The sequence below is a fragment of the Sander vitreus genome, chromosome 4, assembly GCF_031162955.1.
Source record: "Sander vitreus isolate 19-12246 chromosome 4, sanVit1, whole genome shotgun sequence".
Classification (NCBI taxonomy): Eukaryota; Metazoa; Chordata; class Actinopteri; order Perciformes; family Percidae; genus Sander; species Sander vitreus.
The window spans coordinates 25441085-25466555 of NC_135858.1; the positions used below are offsets into that span (position 1 = coordinate 25441085).

Below are 25471 nucleotides of genomic sequence, written 5' to 3' on the forward strand. Positions count from 1 at the left end.
ATTTACAGAATGAAGAATTATCGCCTTGCCTACTATGTCAATCTTCCAAATATATTACTGCAAACCAGGTATATACCTCCACTTCTGTGAAGAAACCTACACCCTGTAATTCATACCTCAATACTGCCCCCAACACGTGCCAGTAAGGGTGGCAGAGGTTTGTCTTTCTCATTCTTCATCTGCCGACGAGACTGTCTGCGTCCACCTGCAACAAAATACAACCAAATGTTATAACAACCTATGTCCAGTGTGTTACCATGGGCACAGTTTGTGTGAAGAAGTATCTCAACTGAGTGTGTTGTACTGAAGTGTCACATTGAAAGTAATAGTTATAAGTATCAGGGTAATGATGATTTATTTTTTTTAATTTTTTTTTTACTGCCTACCTTCAGGCCTCTCCTCGAAATCTTCGTCCTCATCCTCGGACCCCACAGAGTACTCCGACTGATTGTCTGAAAGATCATCCTGCCACTCTGAGCCACACATCAAAGAGAAACAGTACATTGCATTCGCTTCTGTTGGTGGCCACCTGGGGGCGCCATGGCACTGCAGATTACTACAGACCACTACAGCTTGGCATGCACATATTGTACCACTTCTGTCCTCTGGGAGCGAGGTGAGAGTTGTCTACTCTGCCAGACAATCACTTTAAACGTAGAGTGTACTCAGGGCTGTGATGGGCTTTGAAATCTTTACACTCTCACAGGCAACTCTCTGTTGAACTGTGGCAATCAGGACCTTGACGCCACTCTTAAAAGTATAACTACAGGATACGTGTCGCTGCAATGGCCTAGAAACTGTTGAACTATGAAACAAAAGTGCTTCAAAACCCACTGAGAAGACTATATACATGCATGGGATACAAGAGAGCTTTAGGCCAGTATAACACACTCTGTGGCAGATTTGAATGCAGGTCAACAACTCTTGTCAAGACTTTCAACCTAAGAGGATTTAATAAACATGAAGATTAATTTCTGTGCTGCCTGAACTGATACTCCCAAATGATTCTGTGTTAAGATAATGCCACCTTGTTAACTCACTAATGAAGGTGAGCATGTGAAGCTAACTCAGGCAGCAGCTTTGTTATTGAATTAGATGATTGGGTTGTTAGCTAGATATCAGTCGATCATATGTTACAACAAGAGCTGTTGACCTGCACTGAAGCCAGCAAAGAGGGTTTTACGCTGGTCTGCACAATATTATCATAAACCCAATACAGAAACATATCTAGTATACCAGCAGCTTTCTCACAATGTGACTCACACCGACAGTGTGCTACAGTGTTATTTGAACCCCAGCAAATGTGCCTTCATTATGGCAGCAGGCTGAGGTGACAGATTTGAGTGACATTACAGCCTCAACACACTGTCCCACTTAAAAATCCATGAACAAACTTGTATCATGGAGAAACTACTATACTGTATAATATACTGTATAGAATATACTGTACCTGTGTAACTTTCATGCTCAGATCAGAAATATATCCTAAGCAGAACAAATAAAGTGTTAAAGGGAAAGTTACCTAAATAAAATCAATATCCATTTAAGAGAACGCTATATTTAAAATATTTTCACCACTTTACCTTGCCGTACTAGACAGATCTGTTTAAGTTTAAACGGGGGAACTGAAGCTGTTCTATGCTCTTGTCAAAGCCACCAGACTCATTTGACAAAAACAGTGATTTTACTTCGCAGAACACAGGAGTAGCTGGTCTACCGCTGCTTCGATCGGTTGGTGTGTTTGTGTTATTGTGTGACTTTGGTGTTTTAAAGGGTTATGAACTAACAAAACTAACAAAGAAACTAAATGAAGCAGCAGTAGACTACCAACTCACTCACTCTTTTGGTCCTAGTCGACTAAGACCCAAAACGACCGATTAGTCAACTAATCAACGAAGAGGGGTCAGCCCTAGTGTTCTGCAAGGTAAAATTACAGTTATTGTCAATGGATTCTGGTGGTTTCGATGAGATAACGGCTTGAGTCTCCCCTGCATTAGTCTATAGCCTTGACATTTCACTTCCGAGATTGCTCCGGTGCCGCAGGAAAATCCGCCGGATGCATGTATTTTCCGTTTCCTTCCTCTTCCTTTGTGTTGGAATTTTAAACTCCGGTGGATTTATGAGTTGAGTTTTCTCTCGCACGACTATTTTGCAGCGGCTCCGTCCGGTGCTTAGCACCGCCCAAGACGATTGTGATTGGTTTACAGAAATGCCAATAAACCAGAGTAAGTTTTTCTCCCATCCCGGAATGCTGTGTGGACTAGCCAGACCCTCCTCCGCTCTACAGCGTGTGGATGGTCTGGCAAAGCGAGACTACCCCTGCATAAACTGAAACAGGGCTGTCTGACGGCAAGGTGAAAATGTTCTGAATTTTTTTATGTGGCTAAAATGCTGCCCCCGTCCACAGCAGTACATAGCTTAGCTTCAGTGTTGGACTCCTGTCTGCTTCTCCAAACTGGGGGCGTGCCGACCACCATGTACTGTAGGTAATACACTAATTATGGAAAAGTACCTCATACAACCCATCAAAATATCTGAACTGTCCCTTTAATCTTTAGGCTGATCTGTTTAGCGGTGATTGATTCGAGGATGTGTTTTCATAATGGGCAACAGCTCTCAGAATGCCATTCAAAACAAAACATTTAGTATTGACTGATGGAGGCAGTAATACACATTGCAGCAGCTAAACTGCTGGAATATACTGGAAAGTCTTTTGAAGCAGAGTAGAAACAGATCCATACAAAAAAGCCTGAATGGGACCCAATTAAGTGGTTTATTTAGAAGCTCGTGCCTCTTCTTTCTTAGAGATATGCTTTTGGCTCGCCTGCCACCTGTCCACAAGCAAGCTGATAAAATAATGGCCAAAAAGCATTTCTTCTCATATTCTGCATCCCATGTGCTCTTGTGTAATTCTGCTTATATTTCAATATGGGCAGGAATGCCAAATCCTGGCACCAACATGTAAACATGTAAAGGTACAACAATAGAACATGGGTTTTGCTTCTGAAACGCAGCCAAGTAATAGTTTGGCTATGATAATATTAAAGGATAACACTTAAGAAATTAGTCTTGCTAAAGGCGTAATGCAAATCAATAAGCCCAGGCATGATGAGTCCTGTTAGCCAAGCACCACGTGTCTGTTGACAGAGCCTACCTTGGTCCTCCTGGGTCGTATCGTTGTAGTTGACCTGTTTTCGGATGCGTTTGCCTTTGCCGAGGTTGCGGGCCAGATCCTCCTGCTGCTGCTCGTAGTGGTGGCGAAGGAGCTTTTCCCAGTAGTCTGGATCCACGTTCTCCTCCTGCTTAATGATCTCCCTCTCCACCTCCTCCTGCACATGGGCACAAAGGCAAACCAAATGTTACACTGATGTTTCAGAGGAAATTTGGAATGAAGACACAAAATAAATCACTGTATGTCTTCGGCAAAGGCAAAACTACTTATTTACAAAAGAAACAATCATCCGACAAAGATCCTGTCACCTTTTTTAAATCCCAAACACATTTGATGTTGATCCTAGTTGATCCTAAAGCTAAAATCAGGGGCACAAGGCATCGTGAACTAAATCATTTTCCAACAGTTTTTCTATACAGATACATGATGATCATTTTTTCTGAAAACATATCAAACTAGTTATACTTTGCATATCTGTGCATATGCTGATGCTGTTACAATGAATCAATTCCTCTGCTTTGAGTATGTCTTTTTCCATGCCTTTATGTTGCTTGTAGTGCACCTTATGTGCTAATATTTCATTGTATAGTTAAGTTTTAATGTGCCAACACCAAGTAACAAGGCACCACGTTACAAGGCTCATGTTCCTGGTGGACCAATCGTGAATTAAAAGTACCCTGGCAGTGAGTTCTTTCATTATAAACAAACTTTCATTATTTTTCATTACATTCAGCTTTACACGCAGTTTGTGTATCCTCCAGGCCTTACAAACATTTTCTACACCATTAAACAATGCAAAGCAATCCTTTTTTAAAAACCTTTTTTGAAGGTTTGCCAAATGTTTATTTTTTTATTTGTCCAATGATACCTTTTACAATGTCCTAGCCAGTAGTGGAATGTAACTAAGTACATTTACTTAAGTACTGTACTTAAGTACAAATTTGAGGTACTTGTACTTTACTTGAGTCTTTTCTTTGCATGCCACTTTCTACTTTTACTCTGCTACATTTACAAAAGTACATAGAGAAACTTTTTACTCCACTACATTCATCTGACAGCTTTAGTTACTAGTTATTTTACAAATTAAGATTTTTGTGCACAAAACACATGTAGTTTATAAAATACAATGTTTTATCATAAATTAAACTACCCAACAATATACAGGCGTACAAGTACAGCTGAAATGACTAGACCATAGTTGATTGACAGAACAGTTTTGATTGTTTCCAGTTTCTAAAACTTTTACTTGTAATACTTTAAGTACATTTTCCCGATGGTACTTACATTCTTTTACTTAAAGCTATAGTGTGTAGTTTCTGTCGCCCCAATGAGGAATTCTAAGTAATGACGACAAAACTGTCGGTTCGTCCACATGATACAAGCTTTCTGTAACTGCGCACTTCCACCACTAGTTCCAGCACTCTAAAGTCAGCAAAAGTGTGCATCATGTCACCCCTCTGCCTGCGGTGTACATGTGCGTCGTCATGCATATTTTGGTAAAACATCTACCAAAACCAAAAGTTATGCTGATTTTAAATTGTCTTGTTCTTTGAAGTGATCGTACAGCAGATTCCTTGCCTGGAAATCCAGACCCAAATCCGAAAGATTAAGGGTCTGGCAATGAGTAATGAAAATGGCCCAACTCGAGGGACGGCACCAAGCAAGCATTTGAAAATCTCACTGCACGCAATTGGATAACACTACGACCAATCACAATTATACACGGGGTAGATTAAACTCTTGCCGTATCCGGTCGACAAAACAGCAAAAACGTCCTTCTTGCAAAGGAACGATTCAAGTGCCGTCTTCTGTTCCTCTTTTAGATAAAAAGCCAAGTCTAACTCGTTCATTGTAGCAGCCAAAGCTGTTTCAAACAACTGGTGTTCATCCGTAGCCATCTTGCAATGTTTACTAATGACTTTGACTGAGTCTATGCTATATCAGATACACCGATGTGATTGGTGCAGTTCGGCTACAAGGGCATAGTTAATGATCATCATTACTAAATGCCAGAGTGACTCGCTGAGCAAATTCAAATTGTGCTCCCGCAAGAACTCTGGATTTCCAGGGTAGCAGACTCCAGACCGTCTCGTGAGATCTCTAGTCTGCTGTACAAACATACTAGCGGTCTCTTTTTCATTTGTGTGACCCCGCTGGTCCTGATTCATCAGTCTGAAGAACATTTTTATATTCTCACCTCTCCCTCCTCTTCTTTCACCACATACTGAGCCACCTTGAAGGAGCTCAGGTACTCGTTCATGTTCTGAATCTCTGTGTCTTCGGTAGCATCCTGGCTGCGGTCCAACAGCTTTGAGATAGCGTCGTCATCATAGTGAATCACATTGCCCTCCTCGCCCTCTTTGTTGTCACCTGTTGATAAGAAGCTCTTAGTTGATGACTAAAAGGAGCAGACACAAAATTTGTGTTTGTCCGTGTCTTAAAGATTTGACCTATGAAAACAAGAACAACTTTTGACCTAAAAAGCAAACTTTTCCACTAAGAATTATATGGACTCCCTGGCATTTTGCAGGAGTATTTTATGGGATAAAATGAGAATGCTTTTTTAGGAACAGACTTGCGTTGCTTCCAAAAACTTTGGAATAAATAAGAAACACAGGAAATAACAACAGTGATTTTTATATAGCAGTTTGGAGCTCGAATGCAAGTGCGAAAAAAGGATTGAGTGTGGAATTTTAAAATAAACCGGAAATGTCAAGGCCAGTAAACACAGCACAATCTATGCTGTATCTTCCTAGCTAGAGGAACATTTGGTGAATAGACATACCCATGGCTCGTGCTGCTTCCATTTCATCTTTGAAAAGCTCCTCAGTGCCAAACTTGAGGATATCGTCCAATTCTTGTTTGGACATGGAGCCAGTTTTGGAGCCCAGCCCGGGCCGCACCACCAGGTGGGTCAGCATCATCTTCCTCTTTGCCACCTGAGTGATTCGCTCCTCCACTGAGCCTCGCGTCACAAAACGATAGATCATCACCTTCCTATTTTGGCCTATACGATGGGCTCTGCTAAAAGCCTGGGAGAATGGAAAGGAAAGGGACAGGGGATGACAGAGAAGTGAACAGCTGAAATTAACAGAAGCATTCACGCAACTACTAGTAGTTATAAGATCTGCTGGTTGAGAAGCTACAACACAAGCATACAAAGTGGCCATGTGAAAGTCTCTGAAAGATCCGTACTTGGATGTCATTGTGAGGATTCCAGTCAGAGTCATAGATGATGACAGTGTCTGCACTCGCAAGGTTGATGCCAAGACCTCCAGCTCGTGTTGAAAGCAAGAAGCAAAACTGCTGAGCGCCCGGCGCTGTGACAAAAACCAAAGCACAGAGTCGGTTTGTGTGTGAGAGTGAGTGAGTGAAGGCGGTGTAGAAGCGAACATGCATCCACACAAACTCACACAGATAGATTTGGATTAGCAATCTTACCATTGAAGCGGTCAATGGCCTCCTGTCTTAGGCCTCCAGTAATTCCTCCATCGATACGTTCATATTTATAACCCTCAAACTCCAAAAAATCTTCAAGCAGATCCAACATCTTTGTCATCTGTGAAAAAACAACAACATGGCATTACAAGTTGTATGTAGCTGGGATCAAACTAAATGAAATTGTTTAAACGAAGAAAAGTCTGCACTTTCACGCAAAACCATTTTGATCAATGTCTGGAATTTCAGCTGATTTACCACCTACAACTGACATCGGCATTGGAACGGCTAACATATGGATGGCTGGATTTTGAGTGTTTCATGACCACCAAACAATGAAAGCTCTGGCTTCCAGCCCAGACACAATATTTATTCGACTATTACCTGAGAGAAAATAAGAACTCTGTGTCCTTCATCTTTGAGTTTCTTCAGCATTTTCTGAAGCAGCGTCAGTTTTCCTGAGGATTTCACCAGTAGGTTACCATCATACGAGCCGTTGGGTAATACAGGAGCTTCCTTCAAAGACAAAAATCAAATCCAGGCATCAACTGGAGAAATATATGAATACTTGATGTGTTGGTGGCTTAAACTAAGTCTTTTGAAATGTCCAACCAGGACACAAAGACTCACATTTTTTGGCATGCAGGTTGGCATTTTGTGTCAAACAGCCATCTCTCCTCAGCCTCTCTTTCCATGGCATTAACATTCCATTTCATTAGACACGATTTTGCACCCAGTATTGAGATCAAATATTTAACTGTGCTTAAAATTGCTGCCTTACCACAGCAGCCACTGGGAACAGGTAGGGATGGTTGCAGCACTTCTTCAGGTCCATCATAATGTTGAGCAGGGACACTTGGTTCCCTCCACCTTTGGAGTTCAAAGCCTCAAAATTCCGCGTCAAAATAAACTTGTAATATTTCCTGCAGGTCAGAGGTTAGAAATCAGATTGAGTCAGGAGAAGAACTTAAAAAGGTATAATCACTACTGGCACTCTTTGAAACTTGATGTTTGTATCAGACAGAGTTATAAATGCAAAGCCTAATAGTGCCACAAGAGCTTCTCAACCTATCTCTAAGGGAGACACCAGCCACCCTCCTGAGGAAACCCATTTTGGCCGCTTGTACCCTGGATCTTGTTCTTTCGGTCATGACCCAGCCTTCATGACCATAGGTGAGGGTAGGAACAATGTTGTAGAATTAAGTATCAGTGTGGAATCTCCGTTCAGTTGTCCGTAGACTCTTTGAGCTAATCGGCTATGTCGGAGCTCTGGCTAACTGCCAGCTCTCTCCACCAGCCAGTTAAATGTTGTGATTAAAAGCCTGGCAGTGCGCATCATATTCTAACTGTGAAGTAGAGATTACAAGCTAGGTGTCATCTGACAGTTCATTTCATTTAAGACTTTAAGCTCTCACAACATGCAACGTGAAATTATATTATTTGCCAAAATGCCAGCAGCATCTACTGTAAAATGTACTGATATAAGCTTTTCCAAATCAGACCTACAGTATATTAAAGGTTCCATTGTATGCCTATTTCAGGTTCATATTTGTAGTTTTGGTTTCCACTAGAACATGTTGACATGCTTTAATGTTCAAAAAACCCATCTCCCGAAAAAGCCCAGTTTGCTCTGATTGGTCGTTTCCGGATCTTCCGCATCTGCCCTCTCGGAGTCTCTGCACCGTCATTGCAGCCGGGGAATGACTGTAACAGCACTGTAGCTGCACTTTGAGCATTTTGATACTTCCACAGTATTTATATAGCACCTTAACCTGCTTTATAATCAAAAAAGAAATGGGACTCTCACTTTTGTACAATATAGAACCTTTAAGGTACTTTTGCTATTGCATAGGGAACATGTTACTGCTTACAGGTAAAACCTACACAAACAGCAATTTTAATGGTTTTCCTTTTTATAATAATTTTCATTTAAAAAGTGTTAAGTAAGTTACATTATTGTTTGGGCATTTATAACCTGGTTTATCTCCACTGTATAATTGAGAAAAAACTACTGTACATAGGAGTTAATGGACATTTTTACATAGTTTTTAAGGATGGAACAGACAGCATCAATGCACAATACAAACCCTTTTTTACAACTACTTCTTCTTTTGATTCCAGTACTTACTTCTGCATGGGGCTGAGCTCCACTCTGACAATCAGCTCCGTCTTTGCAGGCATGTTCTTGAAGACATCAGCTTTCAGCCTCCTGAGCATGTGAGGGCCGAGCAGGTCGTGGAGCTTTTTGATCTGGTCCTCTTTAGAAATATCAGCAAACTCTTCCAGGAAGCCTTCCAGGTTACTGCACAGATCAAAGGACGAATAATTAAATAATGAAAAATAGGAAAGACACCCTCTTTCTTCTTAAGTGTTGTTAATTATATTATTTAATTCAAACCACACATTCAAGCAATACGAGATCTGTCTATCCATCATGCACCAGCTTTCAGATACTCGCAAGATGGAGAAGGATAGAAAGACGGGGGGGAGGAAAAGATAAAAAGAAGAGAGGAAAAACTTACTTGAAGCGCTCTGGGGTGAGGAAGTTAAGCAGGTGGAACAGCTCTTCCAAGTTGTTCTGGAGAGGAGTCCCAGTGAGCAACAGCTTGTAGTAGATCTTATACCCGTTGAGAATTCTGAAAAACTGGACAGGACACATTGTACAAGATATGATACACATGCCTCAAATAAGAATGCAATGACGCATGTAAAACTTCCGGAATGTGAAACTCCAATTTTAACTTCAAAATCACCTACAAAACATTTGTCATTATCTATCTGTCTTTTTATTTCATGGATATGTTTATGCACAAACATTTCCTACTCATATCTGTCTGTGTTCCTGCTCCTTTCCTGTTTTATATGAATCCCTGATAATACCCATGCTGATCCTGGAACAGGCTGCAATCAATGCCAGAAATGCTGTTTTACCTTTGATTGGTTGTTCTTCAGTCTGTGGGCCTCGTCTACAACCAGGCAGGCCCATGTGATGGAGCCCAGAATGGCTTGATCTATGGTGATCAGCTCATAGGATGTCAGCAGCACGTGGAACTTGATAGGAGTGTCTTTCTGCAAGGGGGTGGAAGGAAGTACAGCAACAAAATGTATCTAATGTGGACCGATTTAGATGTGGGATCAAATCGTGGAGGAGAAACGATTTAGCACTACTTCTACTGCACTGTTTGCTATGGTATTCCTTGAAAAGTAATTTCTAATAATAATTTATGCTCATATCAATCACATTTCTTTTTCTATAATTGAAAATTCAGATTTCAGTGTCAGGTAGGATGTTAACTACCCAAACTCAACACTCTTGCAAGTACAGGTTCAAACAAACTAAAGCAAGGTATTTGAAAACAGTATTCAAAGGGACAGTTCACCCCCAGGTCAAAAATACATATGTTCCTATATGATCTGTAGTGCTATTCATCAATCTAGATAGTTTTGGTGTGAGTTGCCCAGTGTTGGAGATATCAGCCGTAGAGATGTCCGCTTTCTCTCCTAAAAAATGGAACTAGATGGCACTCAGCTTCCAGTGATCAAAGCGCCAAAAAAAAAAAATAGCGTTAGCTAGCTCAGGTGAGCTAACAGTAATGGTCAGTTACAGCTCAGCCGAGGAGTATGCTTCCTTCTGCGTGGTAATATGGTTAGTTGGTAATAGTTCCTACATTAAACTGCTCGCAACCAGCACTGTGGATTATCTTGAATATCCGGGTCATGATTTCTGGAAAGAGACATTGTTGCTGAGTTTTTCAAATGTATTTTCTGACGATTTGTGCACCACAACAAGTGTAGTTCCATTATATTGGAGAGAAGGCAGACACCTCTACAGCTGATATCTCCAACACTGGGCAACTCACACCAATACAAGATCGATAAATAGCACTACAGGTAAGAGTATGCATTTTTAATTTTGGGGTGAACTGTCCCTCTAACCTCCGTGCGGCATGGAATCGCTGCATGAGGTACCTTCATGCGAAACACCTTGCGTCCTGTTTTCACTGCACTGTCTTCAAAGGTGAACTCGTTCTCCCTGATGACTGCCCGGCTGTCTTTGTCTCCAGTGTAAGTCAGCACGTAGAAATCTGGAGCCCACATCTCAAATTCCCTCTCCCAATTGATGATAGTGGAGAGGGGTGCACTCACCAAGAAGGGCCCCTTAGAGTGACCCTAAGAGAGACGGGGAGGAAAGACATGACTAAGCAACTCTCACATCACACGAGGAAGATATTCTATAGCTTTGATCATTTACCTATCTTATTGTCCGATGTGTTTTATTCTATGTCTACATTACCATTTGCATTGTAAGGATCGGCACATTTCGCATTGCACTCAGAGAAACAAAATGAGATATATGCTATGTATTAGGGCTGCTTGATTATGGAAAAAAATCATAATCACGATTATTTTTGGTCAATATTGATATCAGGATTATTTAACACGATTACTCATAGACTTGAAACATATCAACAGTGAAAACACCTAGAACTGTGAAATTTCCCCTGATACTTTTCCCATTCAGAACACAAGACAATCCCGATTAAAATTTCGATTAATTGCACAGCCTTACTATGTATATGTGGGCTTAACAAAAGAGGACATTCTTCCACCCTCACCTCCTTATAGAGTGAGTAGAGAAACACTATGGTCTGCACTGTCTTTCCCAGGCCCATCTCATCAGCCAGGATGGTGTCTGTACCCTGTGCCCAGGAGAACCTCAACCAGTTCAGGCCTTCCAGCTGGTACGGGTGCAGTGTTCCCCCAGTGGCGTTAATGTACCACGGCTGGTGCTCAAACTTGATGGTTGGCTGGTGGTATGAAAAAACAGTAGTAACATTTAGCCCAATGTAAATAGGAATTATATATACAGTCTAAAAATGAAAGTACAATAACAATGCAGCTTTGTGTTTCCAAAAAGTGCATCTATAGGCCAGTTCAGACCAAAGATTCGCGACGAGATGAGTTGAAATGTGTAACGTTCTGAAACCTGCCAGTTCACACCAATGCGACAAGACGAGACGGTGTATCATCTCCATAGCAACAACTCTCCCTACTACAATTCTAACGTCCAACTTTTCAGGCTTTTTTGTAGCTGGATATCTTTTGTAGCTGTATATCATTTGTAGCGTCTTTAAAAAATACGAATGAAGATAGTGATAGTGAGATGCTCGCTACAGCTGCATGTCTTGTAGTGATGAAACGACAAAAAGGTTTTATTTATGTGATTCACTTCTTTGTCTCCCTCTCTCCAGTCACTCTCTAGCTCGCTCGACCATATACTGTGCTTGTGGGCGCACGTGGACCCAAAACTCCACTCAGTTTACATTTACAGAACTAAAATGAATTATGGATCATTTTAATTCTATAGTTTGTATCCGACTTTACCAGCTGACTTCGCTATTGGCTGTTGAAACAGGTGCGTTCTAAAACCCGCCTCTGGAGACTTGACAAGCTGAATCGCAGGCGCCAGCATCAGCTGAGAGCTGAGACTTTTCCCTGCAACGTTCTAAAACGGTTTCGTCTCGGCGCAAATCTTTGGTCCGTGCTCAAACATCCAAACTCACATCTATGATGGGAGCATCAGGTGGGACCTCTCTCTTTGGATGGTCCTCTTTGAGTTTCTTTCCTTTCCTCACCACCAGGGGGCGTTGGTCCTCCCCTAGTATTTGCTCCCTGGCAAATAATTGCAGCAACATGATGAGCCAAACAGCTTATAAAAGACGGCATCACAGACAGAGGGCAGGGCAGAGGGGAAACAGCAGCAGATGCCTTGTTTCTTTGGAGTGCCGAGTACTCATTCTACTCATCCTCACCTCCACGCTATTAAGAACAGCTATGTAAGGGATAATGTAGAGCGAGGCGGTTGTTATAGTGAATACAACCCCCGACAGGGTAGCGAAGTGTCAGGTTCTGCGAAGCAGAGGGGTCTTGAATCAGCCTGAAGGGGTACAAATAACTACAAATAACTCGTTAATGCTGTTAACCAACCTGTGGTCCCAGTAAGAAGCTTTATGGCCGTCATATTCTGGGATGTCAAAATCATCCACTTCCCAGGTGCACTGGTCGTAGGGCAGGTCTCTCCACTTCATCAGGTAATGCACATCCCCATCCGTATCATAACTGCAGGGAAGAATAAGCATAAAGGAAAACAGAGAGGGCTTTTAGAGGGTTTGTATACCAGTCAATAATTAAGCTCTTTCTACGGACTTTTGTTGACATGGCAACAAACATGGGACATGACAAATATTACATAGAAAATCACGTTATTTGTACAGTTGTATCTGCAAAGGGATGAAACATAGAGAGCCCATTTTTAAATGTACGATTCAACAGGAGTATGTCTCATATAGTAAAATGCATGATATAAACTGCATTTGTCTGAAATACGTGTCTATACATATGAGTGACAGGCTCCAACGCAGGCCTGGAAAGTCTGGAAATGTACTGGTGTTCTGTTTGGAGAGAAAAGTTTTCTGTGCTGTCCCTCGCTATTTTCTGTGATTTTTGAACCACCAGCATATCCTGTTTTCTGAAATATGCTGTGCTGTGAAGAATAATCTCCATCTATTATGTGATAATACAGAGCACATAAAAGCAAGATGACACCAAGCATAAACCAAACAGAGCACCATCTTACCATCAAGAATTCCCAGCCTGTAAAACGCCTGTATTCTTAAAATGCAAGCAGTGTGTGAGCCCTGGTGTAAGATATAAGGGTTAGTGTAACTGTGAGCAGCCACCTGTGGTTAACTATCCGGTGGATGACCATCCACTCTGGTTTAATGCCATAGCGGTAGAAGCGCTCATCCATCCCAGCATACTGGGGATCTTTGCTCTTCCTCTTCTCGCTGTTGAGCTCCTCCTCTCCGGAACCGTAGTCGTACGGTGGAGGTTCGTCCATGTCGTTCTTACGCTGGTAGTTCCGATACATGACCGTGTGGTACAGCTCCAACTGCCCATCCACAGACAGAACAAAACAGTCAGTTGTGCTCCGTTTCATACAGCACCACCTCTGGCAAAAGGGCTTTTCCTACAACACTGCATCATATCATCTATCCAACGTATTAAGACTTAATTTGATTAACTACTTCAAGATCCAGAATCGATTTATTGAAGAGAAGACGGATACAAAATGAATAAAGAAAGCTACCGTGTCTCTCAAAAAAAAAGGAAGGAAGACTTCTCCAGGGCCAAATCTAAATACAAGCAGTTGTTCAGATATTTCTAATTTGAATGTCAGCTAGGTTTGAGTGCTCTGAATTGTTTCGTAATTGCAGTTTGGATGGTTTGTGTTAAACAATGTTCGCTTATATTTCTTTAAGACTGACAGCTAAATGACTAAAGGACCATGCATTATCGTTTTTATATAAAACTGCAAAAGATGGTCCAGTGAAAACTCTCTTGGCTGTGTATTCTGCTTTTTAATGAAGACAGTTAGACACCTAAAGAAGACACCTACTGTAGTCTTTTCGTTTAGTTTTCCTGGCCAAAGAGGGCAGAGGCATTTTAGTTGGACCTACTTCTGGAATCTCACCTGCAGCTCGCTGACCCAGGAGCAGTGCCAGTACGAGAGGCCGGCCCATTTTACGAAGAACTCCCTCTCTGGGTGGCCCTTGAGTGGAGGCTTGGTCAGCAGATCAGCTGGCTTGCCGTCAGGGCCTGCAGGCAGTTCAGCTGGCAATGGGGGTTCCCCCCATGTCCAGTGCAGAATCTTTTGGACCTTACCTTTGAGGGGAGGGCACTAAGAAGAAAAAGAGAGGTGCTGTGATAGATGCAGTTAGCAATACCTTATGTCAAAGAAATAATGCACAAAGACCCTTATAATATATTTATTTTATAAAATAAAGGGGGTTTCAGAGCAGGTTAAGTGCATTGTTGGGGTCAACACAAGGGTCCATCAGACAGGTCACTAGTAACTAAGCCTCCACCTCCCTAAACATCCACCCTCTTAGTCTTAGTTCATGTTCCTATACAGTCATTCAAACACAACAACATTTGTAAATCACTGTGAGAAACATGTACTATGTATTACTGGACAAATTAGAATAAATAGCCTACTTATTAAATAATCTATCTTGCCTTCTTTTCCAGGCATTTGAGACAAATTTAGCAAACTTAAACACACATTCCCATTTGTGCTCATTTGTACACCAGAATAGTTCAGGGTTTTGTCAAACCATTTCATGGAACATTAACTCTCTTATATCATCACAATATGTACAGGTACACATGTGTGTAGCCAAATCACGCACACACAGACACACACACAGACACACTAGCGATGGGGGAAAAAATTAATACAGCATAGTATCGCGATATTTTCCATCTCAATACTGTATTGATACACCGATGCCAGGTAATGTTTTTTTTATTATATAAATTGCTCATGAGAATTTTGGCTAACTTTTTTTTTTATTCATTTAAATTATTAAATACAATTGAAGTGAGATGAACAATCAGAGAAATGTATCTTTTTAGATAAAATAGATGTAGACTTGTTTTCCTTTGGGGACGTAATTTGAAAGTTTGAAAAAAGGTAATACATTGCAATATATCGCAGACTATTGCAATAATATCATATTGTGACATAAGTATCGTGATAATATCGTATTGTGGGGCCTCTGGTGATTCCCACTACACACACACACACACACACACACACACACACACACACACACACACACACACACACACACACACACACACACACACGATGGCTGATGTTGCTCTAAAATCACCCATAGCTAAATTTAAATGAAATGTTAGGAAAGTAGGTTACACTTGACTTGAAGGTATCTACATAAGAGTGACACTGTCATGAACATGTTATAACCATTATAAACAAGTCATAAACGTTTATGACATAACGCTTCTGTCATTAAGTGTTATTCGGTTTTTGTCATGACAAGTTAGGGATAGGGTTCATGTGTTCATGACAGTGTCATGTGTTCATGACAGTGTCATGTCACTCTTATGTAGATACCTTCAAGTAAAGAGTTACCGGAAAGTATTACTTAGGAGAAAATCCCCAAATGAGGGTGGATTGCACATATATATATATATATATATATATATATATATATATATATATATATATACATATATATATATATATATATATATATATATATATATATATATATAGTGATGGCGAACATTTCACACATAAACAGCATTAAAGAGCATTTAAAGTGAAGCCTGAGCTCACCATGCAGCGTGGACACAACCACTCCCCATTGGGGATCTCGGGGAGAGGGGGGTTCAGGCAGTGGATGTGGTAGGAAGATGGGCAGGTGTCACAACACAGCAGCTCTCCTCCATCTTTACACACTCTGCAAAACTCCATGTGGTCATCCTCTTCCTCGCCTGCTGGCTCCTCCTCCTCCTCCTCCTCATCGTCTTTGGCCTCCCACTGGATACCCTCTTTCTCCTGAGGGACACAAGGGGGTGAAGGTTGTAGCTTATACTGCTCAATTAAATCCCCCCACCTTGTCGTTTGTAAAATAAAGCTGACCCACATTAATACTACGAGGACATATTGGGGTAATGAGAACCAAAAGGCTGCAAGATCTACTGTACGCTTTGTTTTGTGTGGTATTGACTTAGTTCTTAGATCTTTGCTTTTTTCTTGTGAAATACTGGATACGTTAACCTCTTCATGGCTTTAGAAAATACTCAAAATAATCTAAAAAAGTAAAATCATTCTTTGTCTGAATTATTCACCAGCAGTAGATACATGCAACCTGTTATGTAGGTGTGTTGGTTAATTTCACAAAGGTCACAAGGTAAGTAGTCTGGATCGACAAACTAAACAAACAAACAAACTTCGAGCTAGCAAGCTACACGCTGAAAATGGCACGGTCTGAAGAAAATTTGGATCATGCAACAAGGCAGGTCTGCTTGTTTCTTTCGGTGAATGATTGTAAAAATTTACAAAGAATATGTTTACAGCATTTACTATCTAACTGGGACGTTTTGGCACCGATTGGTGGGATTGCTATGGACGAAGTACACACGGCGATACACTGGTAAGAGCAAATTATGTCTAACCATGTATCCAGCTAATTAATAGTAATAGCTCACGTTACTGTATTGTGTAAACAGTTGACTTCATTTAATATTGTATGTGTATTTTCTTTTGCGTGGGTGCAAATGTCCCACCAAAACAAGTTCCTTTCCGAGAGCGTTTTTTTCTCCTATCCAAGCATGTATGTGTGGTGTAGCCAAGACCTTACTACACAGAGCTGTGGAGATAGGTTTAGGCAGTGCCAGACTACAAGGTTGGGCACCACTGTTGAAGATAAGGTCTTATTCAGTTTACATGCCACTCAAATATCCCAGCACACTTACGCTGTTTAAACAGATTAGTCAGAGTCATACCATGAAATTCCAATGTGTACAGATCAGAAGAAAGTGGCATACAGTATATGGTGGAAGATGTCTTAGGGCCCCTGCAGTCTATAGCCAGACTTGTCAAAACTGAGATAAGAACATGTCATGACACGGGATGATGTATGAAATATGGCGTTAACTTATCTCAAATGCTTAAGTTACAGAGCTGTGAAATGTTCATACAAGCACAATTGATGCAGATAACACACACTTATGGCGTTTTACCATTACATGGTACCTGCTCGACTCGACTCTACTCAGCTCGACTCGACTCAGCCGTGGTGCCCCGTCCTCCGTTTTCCATTGCAGATTTAGTACCACCTCATGCCTGAGGAGAACGTGGCTGGTCGTCATAGCGACGCCGCAGAAAATTGCCATGACCTAACGCGACACACACACACAGAACGTCGAAGGTGTGTTGTTTTTGACTCTCGACATGTGGCTGTTGCCACAGCCAGAAGACATATTTTGTTTCAAAAGAAACTGGAGGCAGCAAAAAAAAAAAAAACACAGCTGGCTAAACTATTTAAAAATGGCGGGTTTGTTCAGGACACCCCCATCTGTCGCTAGCAATGATGACGCAGTGATTAGTGACGATTGTCTCTGACCAATCAGTAGCCTGCAGGTTTTCACGTCACCTTTTGGTATCGGCTCAGCTAGCTCGGAACCTCGACGGAGGTGATGCTAAAAAAAGTACCTGTTAGCAGGTACCAGGGACTTTTTTTTCGTAATGGAAAACCAAAAAAGGCGAGTAGAGTCAAGGCGAGTCGAGCAGGTACCATGTAATGGAAAAACGCCATTAGATTCTACCCACTCCATTTACCTAATGCACTGTAAACACTCCCCAAATTACTTTCTCACAGATGAGCACCTTAGCGGGTCTTTGCATACATGTAGAATAACGGTAACACTTTACAATAACCCTTATTAATAAATGGTAAATTGATAATTAATTAATTAAACATTAGTCAATAGTTATTTTACTGTTACCAAACAATGAAATTATGCTTTATAATGTTTAGTAATTATTAGTAATGTTATAATGTATGTTATTTATTTTATCATTAGTTATAATGTAAAGTAATTAGTTTATACATTTTGATATATAGTTAACACTTGTTTTACAAACCATCTATAAACATTATTTGGATGGCTATTATAAATTTGCAACTAATGCTTATGATAATTAGTTAAAAATGAATAAGTGGTTTATCATCAAGTAAGTAAGAAATTATTATTTATTAGTGCAGTGATAATAGCTGTCTAAACCATGTTTATAGATGCTTTACAAAGTAGTTATTAACCATTAACAAGGTATTATTTCTTCCCTCAAGCAGTCAGACTGTTACAACAAAACAGGATGCAAATCTTTCACACTGAACTGAAATGCACTCCTGTATTTTTTCTCTGCTGCTAAATTCTATAATTCTATATATTCTATCTCCACCTCACTGTGAACCTAACTCATAACAATCAGTGATTCTACTTATGCCCTGTCTTTTGTTGTCTGTCTTGTCCCTTGTTTGTCTTAAATGCACTAATTTAAGTAGTAATTGCACTTTATGTATCTATAATGTGTGTCTCAAATCTCGTTTTTATATATTTTAAATGTAACACCACTTGACCCTTGGTGAAACGTTGTTTCGTCTCACTATATACAGTGTATATGGTTGATGTATACACTAATGCTAACATAGTTAGCCTAAAGAAACAAGGCGTCTGTCCTAACTAGCGTTACGGTTCGGAGCCTCGACGCTGGAAACGTAACACTAATCTACAACAGCAGTCTGTTTCTGATATAACGTCATTTACACTGATTTAAGTGTTCTTGGATACACAGTTTGTTGCTAGTGCGTGACATGCAGGCTCTGCATGCACAGCAAAACACCAATCACAATCTATGTTGATCAATGTATCGAACAAACAAGCAGACCCCTGCAGCTAGTCGACCACAACCTGAAATTTAGAGGAAGCAACATGCATGCATTATTACTATCATTCACTTTAGCCTGGATTGATAGAAAAGCCTACAATGGTGTCATGTCAGTCAACCAGTGTATTTAACCATCTAATTTCCCTCTCCAAAATCACTTGAGAAGAGTAGTCACAGCGCTCAAAAAAGTCCTTTTTTCATTTTTATTTTCTATGTAGATGCACTCTCCCACAAAATAACCCCAGTAGTCAAGAATTATTTATTATTTCCAAATAGAGCTATTTATGTCATCTTGTAAAAATGTGTCTTTTTTTTCATATCGCAATATATATTGCATGAAAAAAAATATCGCAATGACAGTTTTTTTCCAATATCGAGCAGGCCTAATAGGCATCCAAATAATGTTAATTGACAGTTTACAAAACATTTCTCAAGGGTCAACAAATCCTTTGGTAATCATTAACAAGTACTTAATTTGTAAAATGTTATGATGTGTGCAACAATAAACTGTTAAAATAACATAAATTATAACATTGCTTATAATTAATAAACATTTCAATCATAATTTCGTTGTTTCTTAACAGTAGAATAACTGTTAACTTATGTTTGATCAATTTACTATTTATTAGTGATATTATAGTTAGATTGTATATTTACCAAAATTACTTTATAAATATATTTATATACTCACACAGTGTGGACAGCTCCATTTGCCCTCGGGAGCCTTCTCCAGCTCCGGGTCCAGACAGACCAGGTGGTACGCTCTGGGACAGGTGTCACACAGGATGATCTCTCCTCCCTGCTGGCAAACCTCGCAGTAGTCCTGGTGGTCCGTCTCATAACCATCCCCATCTTCCTCTGGAGCAGGTAAAGGAGGAGGCAAACGTGGGAAATCCCCACATACAGAAATTCACTTGAATGCAGCTGTTATCAACGGAATAAGATCGACCGACTCTATAAGAGTAATAGCTGCTGAGAAAGAGCATCTGCCTTCAGAAAACATTCCCAAAACAAATAAAGCTTTTTTGTAAACATTTTAATTTCCTCGTTACCCATAATCAAACAGACTGGTTCCGAGGGATTTAAATGGGATTTTGGAGGGAAAGAAAACACACCACAGAGCGTGGCGTGTGTAGACAGTAAACATACTTTTCCTTTTTTTCCGCCCACGTCGAGCCTTTTTCTTGGTGGCAGCCCCCGAGGTATCAGAAAGCACAGAGGCACTGTGGATGCTGATGTCATCAAAGTCTGACTCCTCCAGGAAGTCCTCCTCACTCTGGAGAAGCACACACACACACACACACACACACACACACACACACACACACACACACACACACACACACACACACACACACACACACACACACACACACACTAAAGAGCTCAGAGCTACACAAAGAATTAAAATAAACCAACTTTCACAGTAAGCGCAGCAAACAGTCTGGTCACTTTGATGCCATTGAAAATATAGAGTAGTGGAAGAATGAGCGGAGGGAGATGGCTGTGGAACAAACAACACGTACCGAGGATGCTTTCTTCTTCTTCCCACTTTGGCCCGACTTTGATTTGGTCTTCTTGGGCTTGGGTTTCTTCTTGACCTCCTTCACAGACTTGCTTCTCTTTCTGACTCCTGGTCCTGAGACACACAGACGCGTTAACCCAGTGGTATTCTCGCTATTATTTCTGAAAATATGTGTTCAGTTCACTAGGCCTTACCCTTTCCCTCTTTGGTTTTGGCTTTTTTGATTGGCCCCAGCTGAGGGCTCGGATGGCCACTGCTGACAGACGTTGGCTGAGCCACGGTAACCGTTTCCACGGCGGCAGCCACAGCAGCAGCCACAGCGGTGGCAGATGCGCCTTTGAAGGGGTTGTTGGCACTGAACTCTCGCCACTTGGCCCCTAACACTGTCATCATCTTCGACATGGGAATCTTCGGGTTCTTCTTGGCAATGAGAGGCCTAAATAAAACCAGGGGGAGAGGAGACAACAACGGCAGCTTTATTATGTCACACCTCATTCCTGTTGATGTAATCTCTACTTCCCTCAGCACTAGAGGGAACTATGTCCTGATTTGCTGACATCCCACTGCCCCTTAAGTTTAGTTCCCCCTTGCTTTGCTGTGCGTATGTCATGTTTGTGATTTGTCAGGCAACAGCTTGAGGTTTGGCACGCTGGCCTGTGAAAGATAGTGGGTCAGAGCACCGAGTCCCAGAGCCTCCCGGCTGTCACAGGCATCCAGTAAGCAGCTGACTACTCACAGGGGGCACTGCAGGAGCTCATGCTCCACTTTGTCGGAGCAGAGGCTTAGCTGAGCCAGACAGCCCCAGGTGAGACAGACTCTTTATACCAACAGCCGAGCTTTGTAGCACAAACAAAAAGAGCATTGCTCGTCACAGCACACTCTGGTCTCACTGTGGAGTTTTTGTTTTGGAAGTGTCAGTGAGGGTTTCTGACAATCCTCAGAAACAGAAGCAGAACAGAGTAGTTAACATAGGGAAACCCAGAGGCTAAATAAGATGCTTGCCTGAGGAACTGGCTGAAAGCCTTGTAGTTAGTGATGGTTTTATAGTCGTCCTCGGTGAAGCCATACTGAACGTCTTCCAGACCCCACTCTTGCATCAACTGGCTGGATGATTTGGGTTCCTAGGGAAATCCAGAGGGGAGACATCAACATTCATATGCTAAATAATGTTTAAGAACTGTGTTAATCACCCATACCCCTTTCAGAAATGGCCATCCCAAATAATAAAACAAATTGACTACGGTACTTTAGATCGTTTTAAAGGATTTTAGACATTGTTGGACTGCAAGACTACTTAGAAGGTAGGCCGCCACCGTATTTCAAAGTCCGCCTCCAAACAAAAACCTGTTTTTCTCTGAAGGGAGAAGGTTTCTATGTGACCTCTCCTCTTTGTTTTACCTTCACAACACCACACATAACATTCAGCATTGCAACCACCCCTGACATACAGACTACAGATTCATTTTATTTTGTTGTTTTTGTCTTAGTTTCAAATTAAATATGGTTTATGTTGCTTTAAATCTTGTGTGGTCTGGCTCACTGAGCCTGGGCTGTGACAACATTTCTCCCGACGAGGAAACTTGAAGCCTCCAGTGCACATACGCTAAGAATTGATTTTTCAGTGAAATAGGAGGCATCTTGTGTCGAGCAGATCAACTTTTGAGATAAACAACATTCGCATTTTCATAGATTCTAGATTTTTTCAATGAAGGAAAAAGGAGCAGGTGTACAGTACCTGTAACCATATCAAACACTAATTATTATTCCAAGCAGAGTATTTTTATATGTCTTAAAGCGTGACGGGATCTTTTAGGTTTCAGTAATACATTCTGCCAATCATTGTACATAAGTTATTTTCAAGACAGATGTTCTTTTGGAAAATGACCACAATGACAGAAAAGATAATAGTCTAATTTATTGATTACATATGTGTACATATTTATGTAACTTTTCAAAGGACTAGTAGTTAATAAATGTTCATTATACTGTAGTGCTAGCATACCACAACGTAAAAAGATAATGGAATACAAATTAATTTACTCATGAATCATTCATTTATATATTTAGAATATTTTCACCACTTTACCTTGCTGTCAGACAGACCTGTTTAAGATTACTACGGGGGAACTGAAGCCGTTTTATACTCACGTCAGAGCCACCAGCCACTCCATTGACAAAAACAGTGATTTTACATCTCAGAACACAGAAGTTGCTGGTCTCCCGCTGCCCCGAATCGGTAAGTGCTAGCGTGTGACTTTGATGTTTTAAAGGGTTATGAACTAACTAAACTAACAAACTAACCGATCGAGGCAGCGGTAGACCAGCAACTCCCGTGTTCTGCAAAGTAAATGGTATGGTTTTTGTCAATAGAGTCTGGTGGCTCTGAAGAGAGCATAGATAACGCCTTCAGTTTCCCCATAGTAAACTTAAACACGGCTGTCTGACGGCAAGGTAAATGGTGAAGATATTCTAAATATGGCATACACTAATATTGATTTTTTTTTTTTAGACGGTTAAAATACATTTAGCTTCTGCCCCCGTCCACAGCAGTACATAGCTTAGCTTCGGTGACGGTAGTCCTACCTGCTTCCCCAAACTGGGTGCGTGCCGACCACCATCTACTCTAGCTAATACACTGACTACGTGGATTTGCCTGCCCAGGCACTGCTGATGACATTTAGCTATCGAGCTAATTCTGGGACAGTCAATGACTGTCCATTGTCCCTGTTAAATAAACAAATATATAATAAAATACAGACTTCATACAACCCCACATCAAAAAATCTGAAATATCCCTTTAAAATCCATTTTTTATTATTATTAGTAGTATTGTTATATTATCATATCAAGAGAAGTTCAAATGGGACTCTAAAATTAAGATATTTTAGGCACTCTACTTATGGGCTCTTTATCAAATGTTGCTTTACCATACAGAATCCAGTAGAATACAAGAAGTGATCTGTTTCAGCCTCATGGACCTAGACTCAGACTTACCTTCAGGTTCCCATCATCATTGTCATCGTCGTCATCTTCCTCATCTCTCTTCTTCTTCCTGGGCTTCTTCTCTTTCTTCTCCCTCGGTTTCTTCTTCTTCTTTTTGGTTGGGCCGTACGTGCTACTCTCACTCTCAGAGCCTATTTCTGGACGTTCGCGTTCCTCCTCCACCTCTGAGGTCTCCTCCAGGTCGCTGTCAACTCGTGGCTGGATTTCTCCCTGAGGCATTTGACACGAGCACATTAACATTACGTATACGTATAAATAAATGCACAATATTGGTTATTTGGTAACAGTGGGACATGAGAATGTGTGACGTTCAGATGGCTTTCGCTGTTCTCTCTCATTCTCCAGCGTATAAAGATGTGTGTATCTTACACCTTCACAAAACTACAACTATATTTGTGCTGAATGAAATTTCACCCAAGCAATATTCACATGTCTTTGATATAGTCAGGAGCTCCTGCCAAACAGCTATTTTTACAAATATAAACAGGTTGAATCTGACTTTGAATCTTGCTCTTTACCTCAAGACGCGACTGCGACTGACTGAAGCTCGCATCAAAGCCAGATTCCTTGGTCTAAACTGAATTCAAGGTCTGTATTTTACCATTGACACTACAAAGAAATTCTATCTCCAGTTAAGATGTATCCTCTGAGACAGAATTTCAAATGTAGCATGATGCAAATATAGATAATTAAAATATGAAACTCAATGATAGGACGAATAAGCATGGGCATTCATTTTGCCAGGGGTTAGGGATTAAAGCACCCACAGCAGCCACCCACGCTCAAGCTTCTTCTTGATGGCATTAACATAAATTAAATTACATCATTTCAAAGTGTCACTGCTTTACTAATATTATAATTATTCTGCCTGTGATGAAATGCATAAATTATGACATTACAAGTCCACAGTTGGCGGTGAGTTGATGAGGAGTCGAGTCACAAGCATGCTCCCCTTTTACACATGATCGAACTAAAAGGAAAACCAACAAACAGAACACCTCAGCCAATCACCGCTCAGAGCCGATGTGTGGACTGAGCTGCATCCTGCCTGTTTAATGTGAGACATCTGGACGGCTGTATAGTTAACAGGTGTTGTTTGTGTGATGAGGAATGTTGCATATGAACAAATTCACTGGTGCGTGATCATGATTGAGTAAAAAAAGGGGGAGAAAGTATCTGGTGTTTCTCCCAGGATGCACCTCTCACTTAATTCTTTGTGTGCTTGTGTGTATGGTATGTTTGTGCATATACAGTGTGTGTATTTCTGAATCTTCCTTTGATCTGTAGGGGTGTGTGTGTGTGTGTGTGTGTGTGTGTGTGTGTGTGTGTGTGTGTGTGTGTGTGTGTGTGTGTGTGTGTGTGTGTGTGTGTGTGTGTGTGTGTGCCCGCATGAGTGTTGTTGAATGTTTGCATGCAAATGAGTCAGTGTTTGTCTTTTGGACATTTTTGTAATTTCTCTTTTCTGTGTGTTTCTTTTCCTTTTGTGTAAAGATGTGTTTGGGTGTGTGCCTTTCATAAATGTATATGTACAATATGCAGGTTTCTGTGTGTGCACATGCTATGGAGTGAATTAGAGCACAGCAGCTTTTTTTTTTTTTGCTCTGCTCGCTGCCTGTTGCTCAGCAGGCCTGTGTGGATCCATGGAGAGACTTACAGGCGTTTTGCTCTGTAGCGCAGTGGAAAGTCTCACGTTGCCGCAGCGCCTGCCAACCCTACCAGCAGCCTGGCTGTGTTGCCATGGTGACCACATTTGAGCAGTGTCTGGCTCTCTCTCTTCCTCTCTCCTCCTAGTTTCCTTTCTCTCTTTCTCATAGCTTACCCCCCCCCCCCCGCACGCCTTCCCTTTCTCTCACTTTCTCTCTTTAATATCGCGCAGCCCCCCCCTCCATTATTTTCTCCATCACTCTCTCTCTCTCTCATTACAGCTCCCCCTTTCTTTCTTTCTTTTTTTTTCTCTCTCTCTCTCTCTCACTCTTTCTATCCTGCCACTCACTCGCCTCCCACCCTC

General features: G+C 41.1%; 1 protein-coding gene across 1 annotated transcript in view; it reads right to left on the bottom strand.

The window, feature by feature from the left end:
* chd5 (chromodomain helicase DNA binding protein 5) overlaps positions 1-25471 on the bottom strand; it is a 51169-nt gene that overhangs the window by 14687 nt on the left and 11011 nt on the right. The window contains exons 3-27 of the mRNA XM_078249147.1: positions 23455-23673; positions 21463-21581; positions 20655-20896; positions 20462-20574; positions 20085-20211; positions 19627-19793; positions 15819-16040; positions 14145-14351; positions 13351-13562; positions 12599-12730; positions 12175-12283; positions 11227-11418; positions 10580-10780; positions 9542-9679; positions 9133-9254; positions 8739-8912; positions 7392-7533; positions 6995-7126; positions 6614-6731; positions 6368-6492; positions 5958-6204; positions 5370-5542; positions 3155-3329; positions 387-452; positions 117-205 (exon numbers count right to left, since the gene is read on the bottom strand). Of these exons, the coding sequence (XP_078105273.1) occupies positions 117-205; positions 387-452; positions 3155-3329; positions 5370-5542; positions 5958-6204; positions 6368-6492; positions 6614-6731; positions 6995-7126; positions 7392-7533; positions 8739-8912; positions 9133-9254; positions 9542-9679; positions 10580-10780; positions 11227-11418; positions 12175-12283; positions 12599-12730; positions 13351-13562; positions 14145-14351; positions 15819-16040; positions 19627-19793; positions 20085-20211; positions 20462-20574; positions 20655-20896; positions 21463-21581; positions 23455-23673 (3963 nt within the window). The remainder of the gene's footprint in view (positions 1-116; positions 206-386; positions 453-3154; positions 3330-5369; positions 5543-5957; positions 6205-6367; positions 6493-6613; positions 6732-6994; positions 7127-7391; positions 7534-8738; positions 8913-9132; positions 9255-9541; positions 9680-10579; positions 10781-11226; positions 11419-12174; positions 12284-12598; positions 12731-13350; positions 13563-14144; positions 14352-15818; positions 16041-19626; positions 19794-20084; positions 20212-20461; positions 20575-20654; positions 20897-21462; positions 21582-23454; positions 23674-25471) is intronic.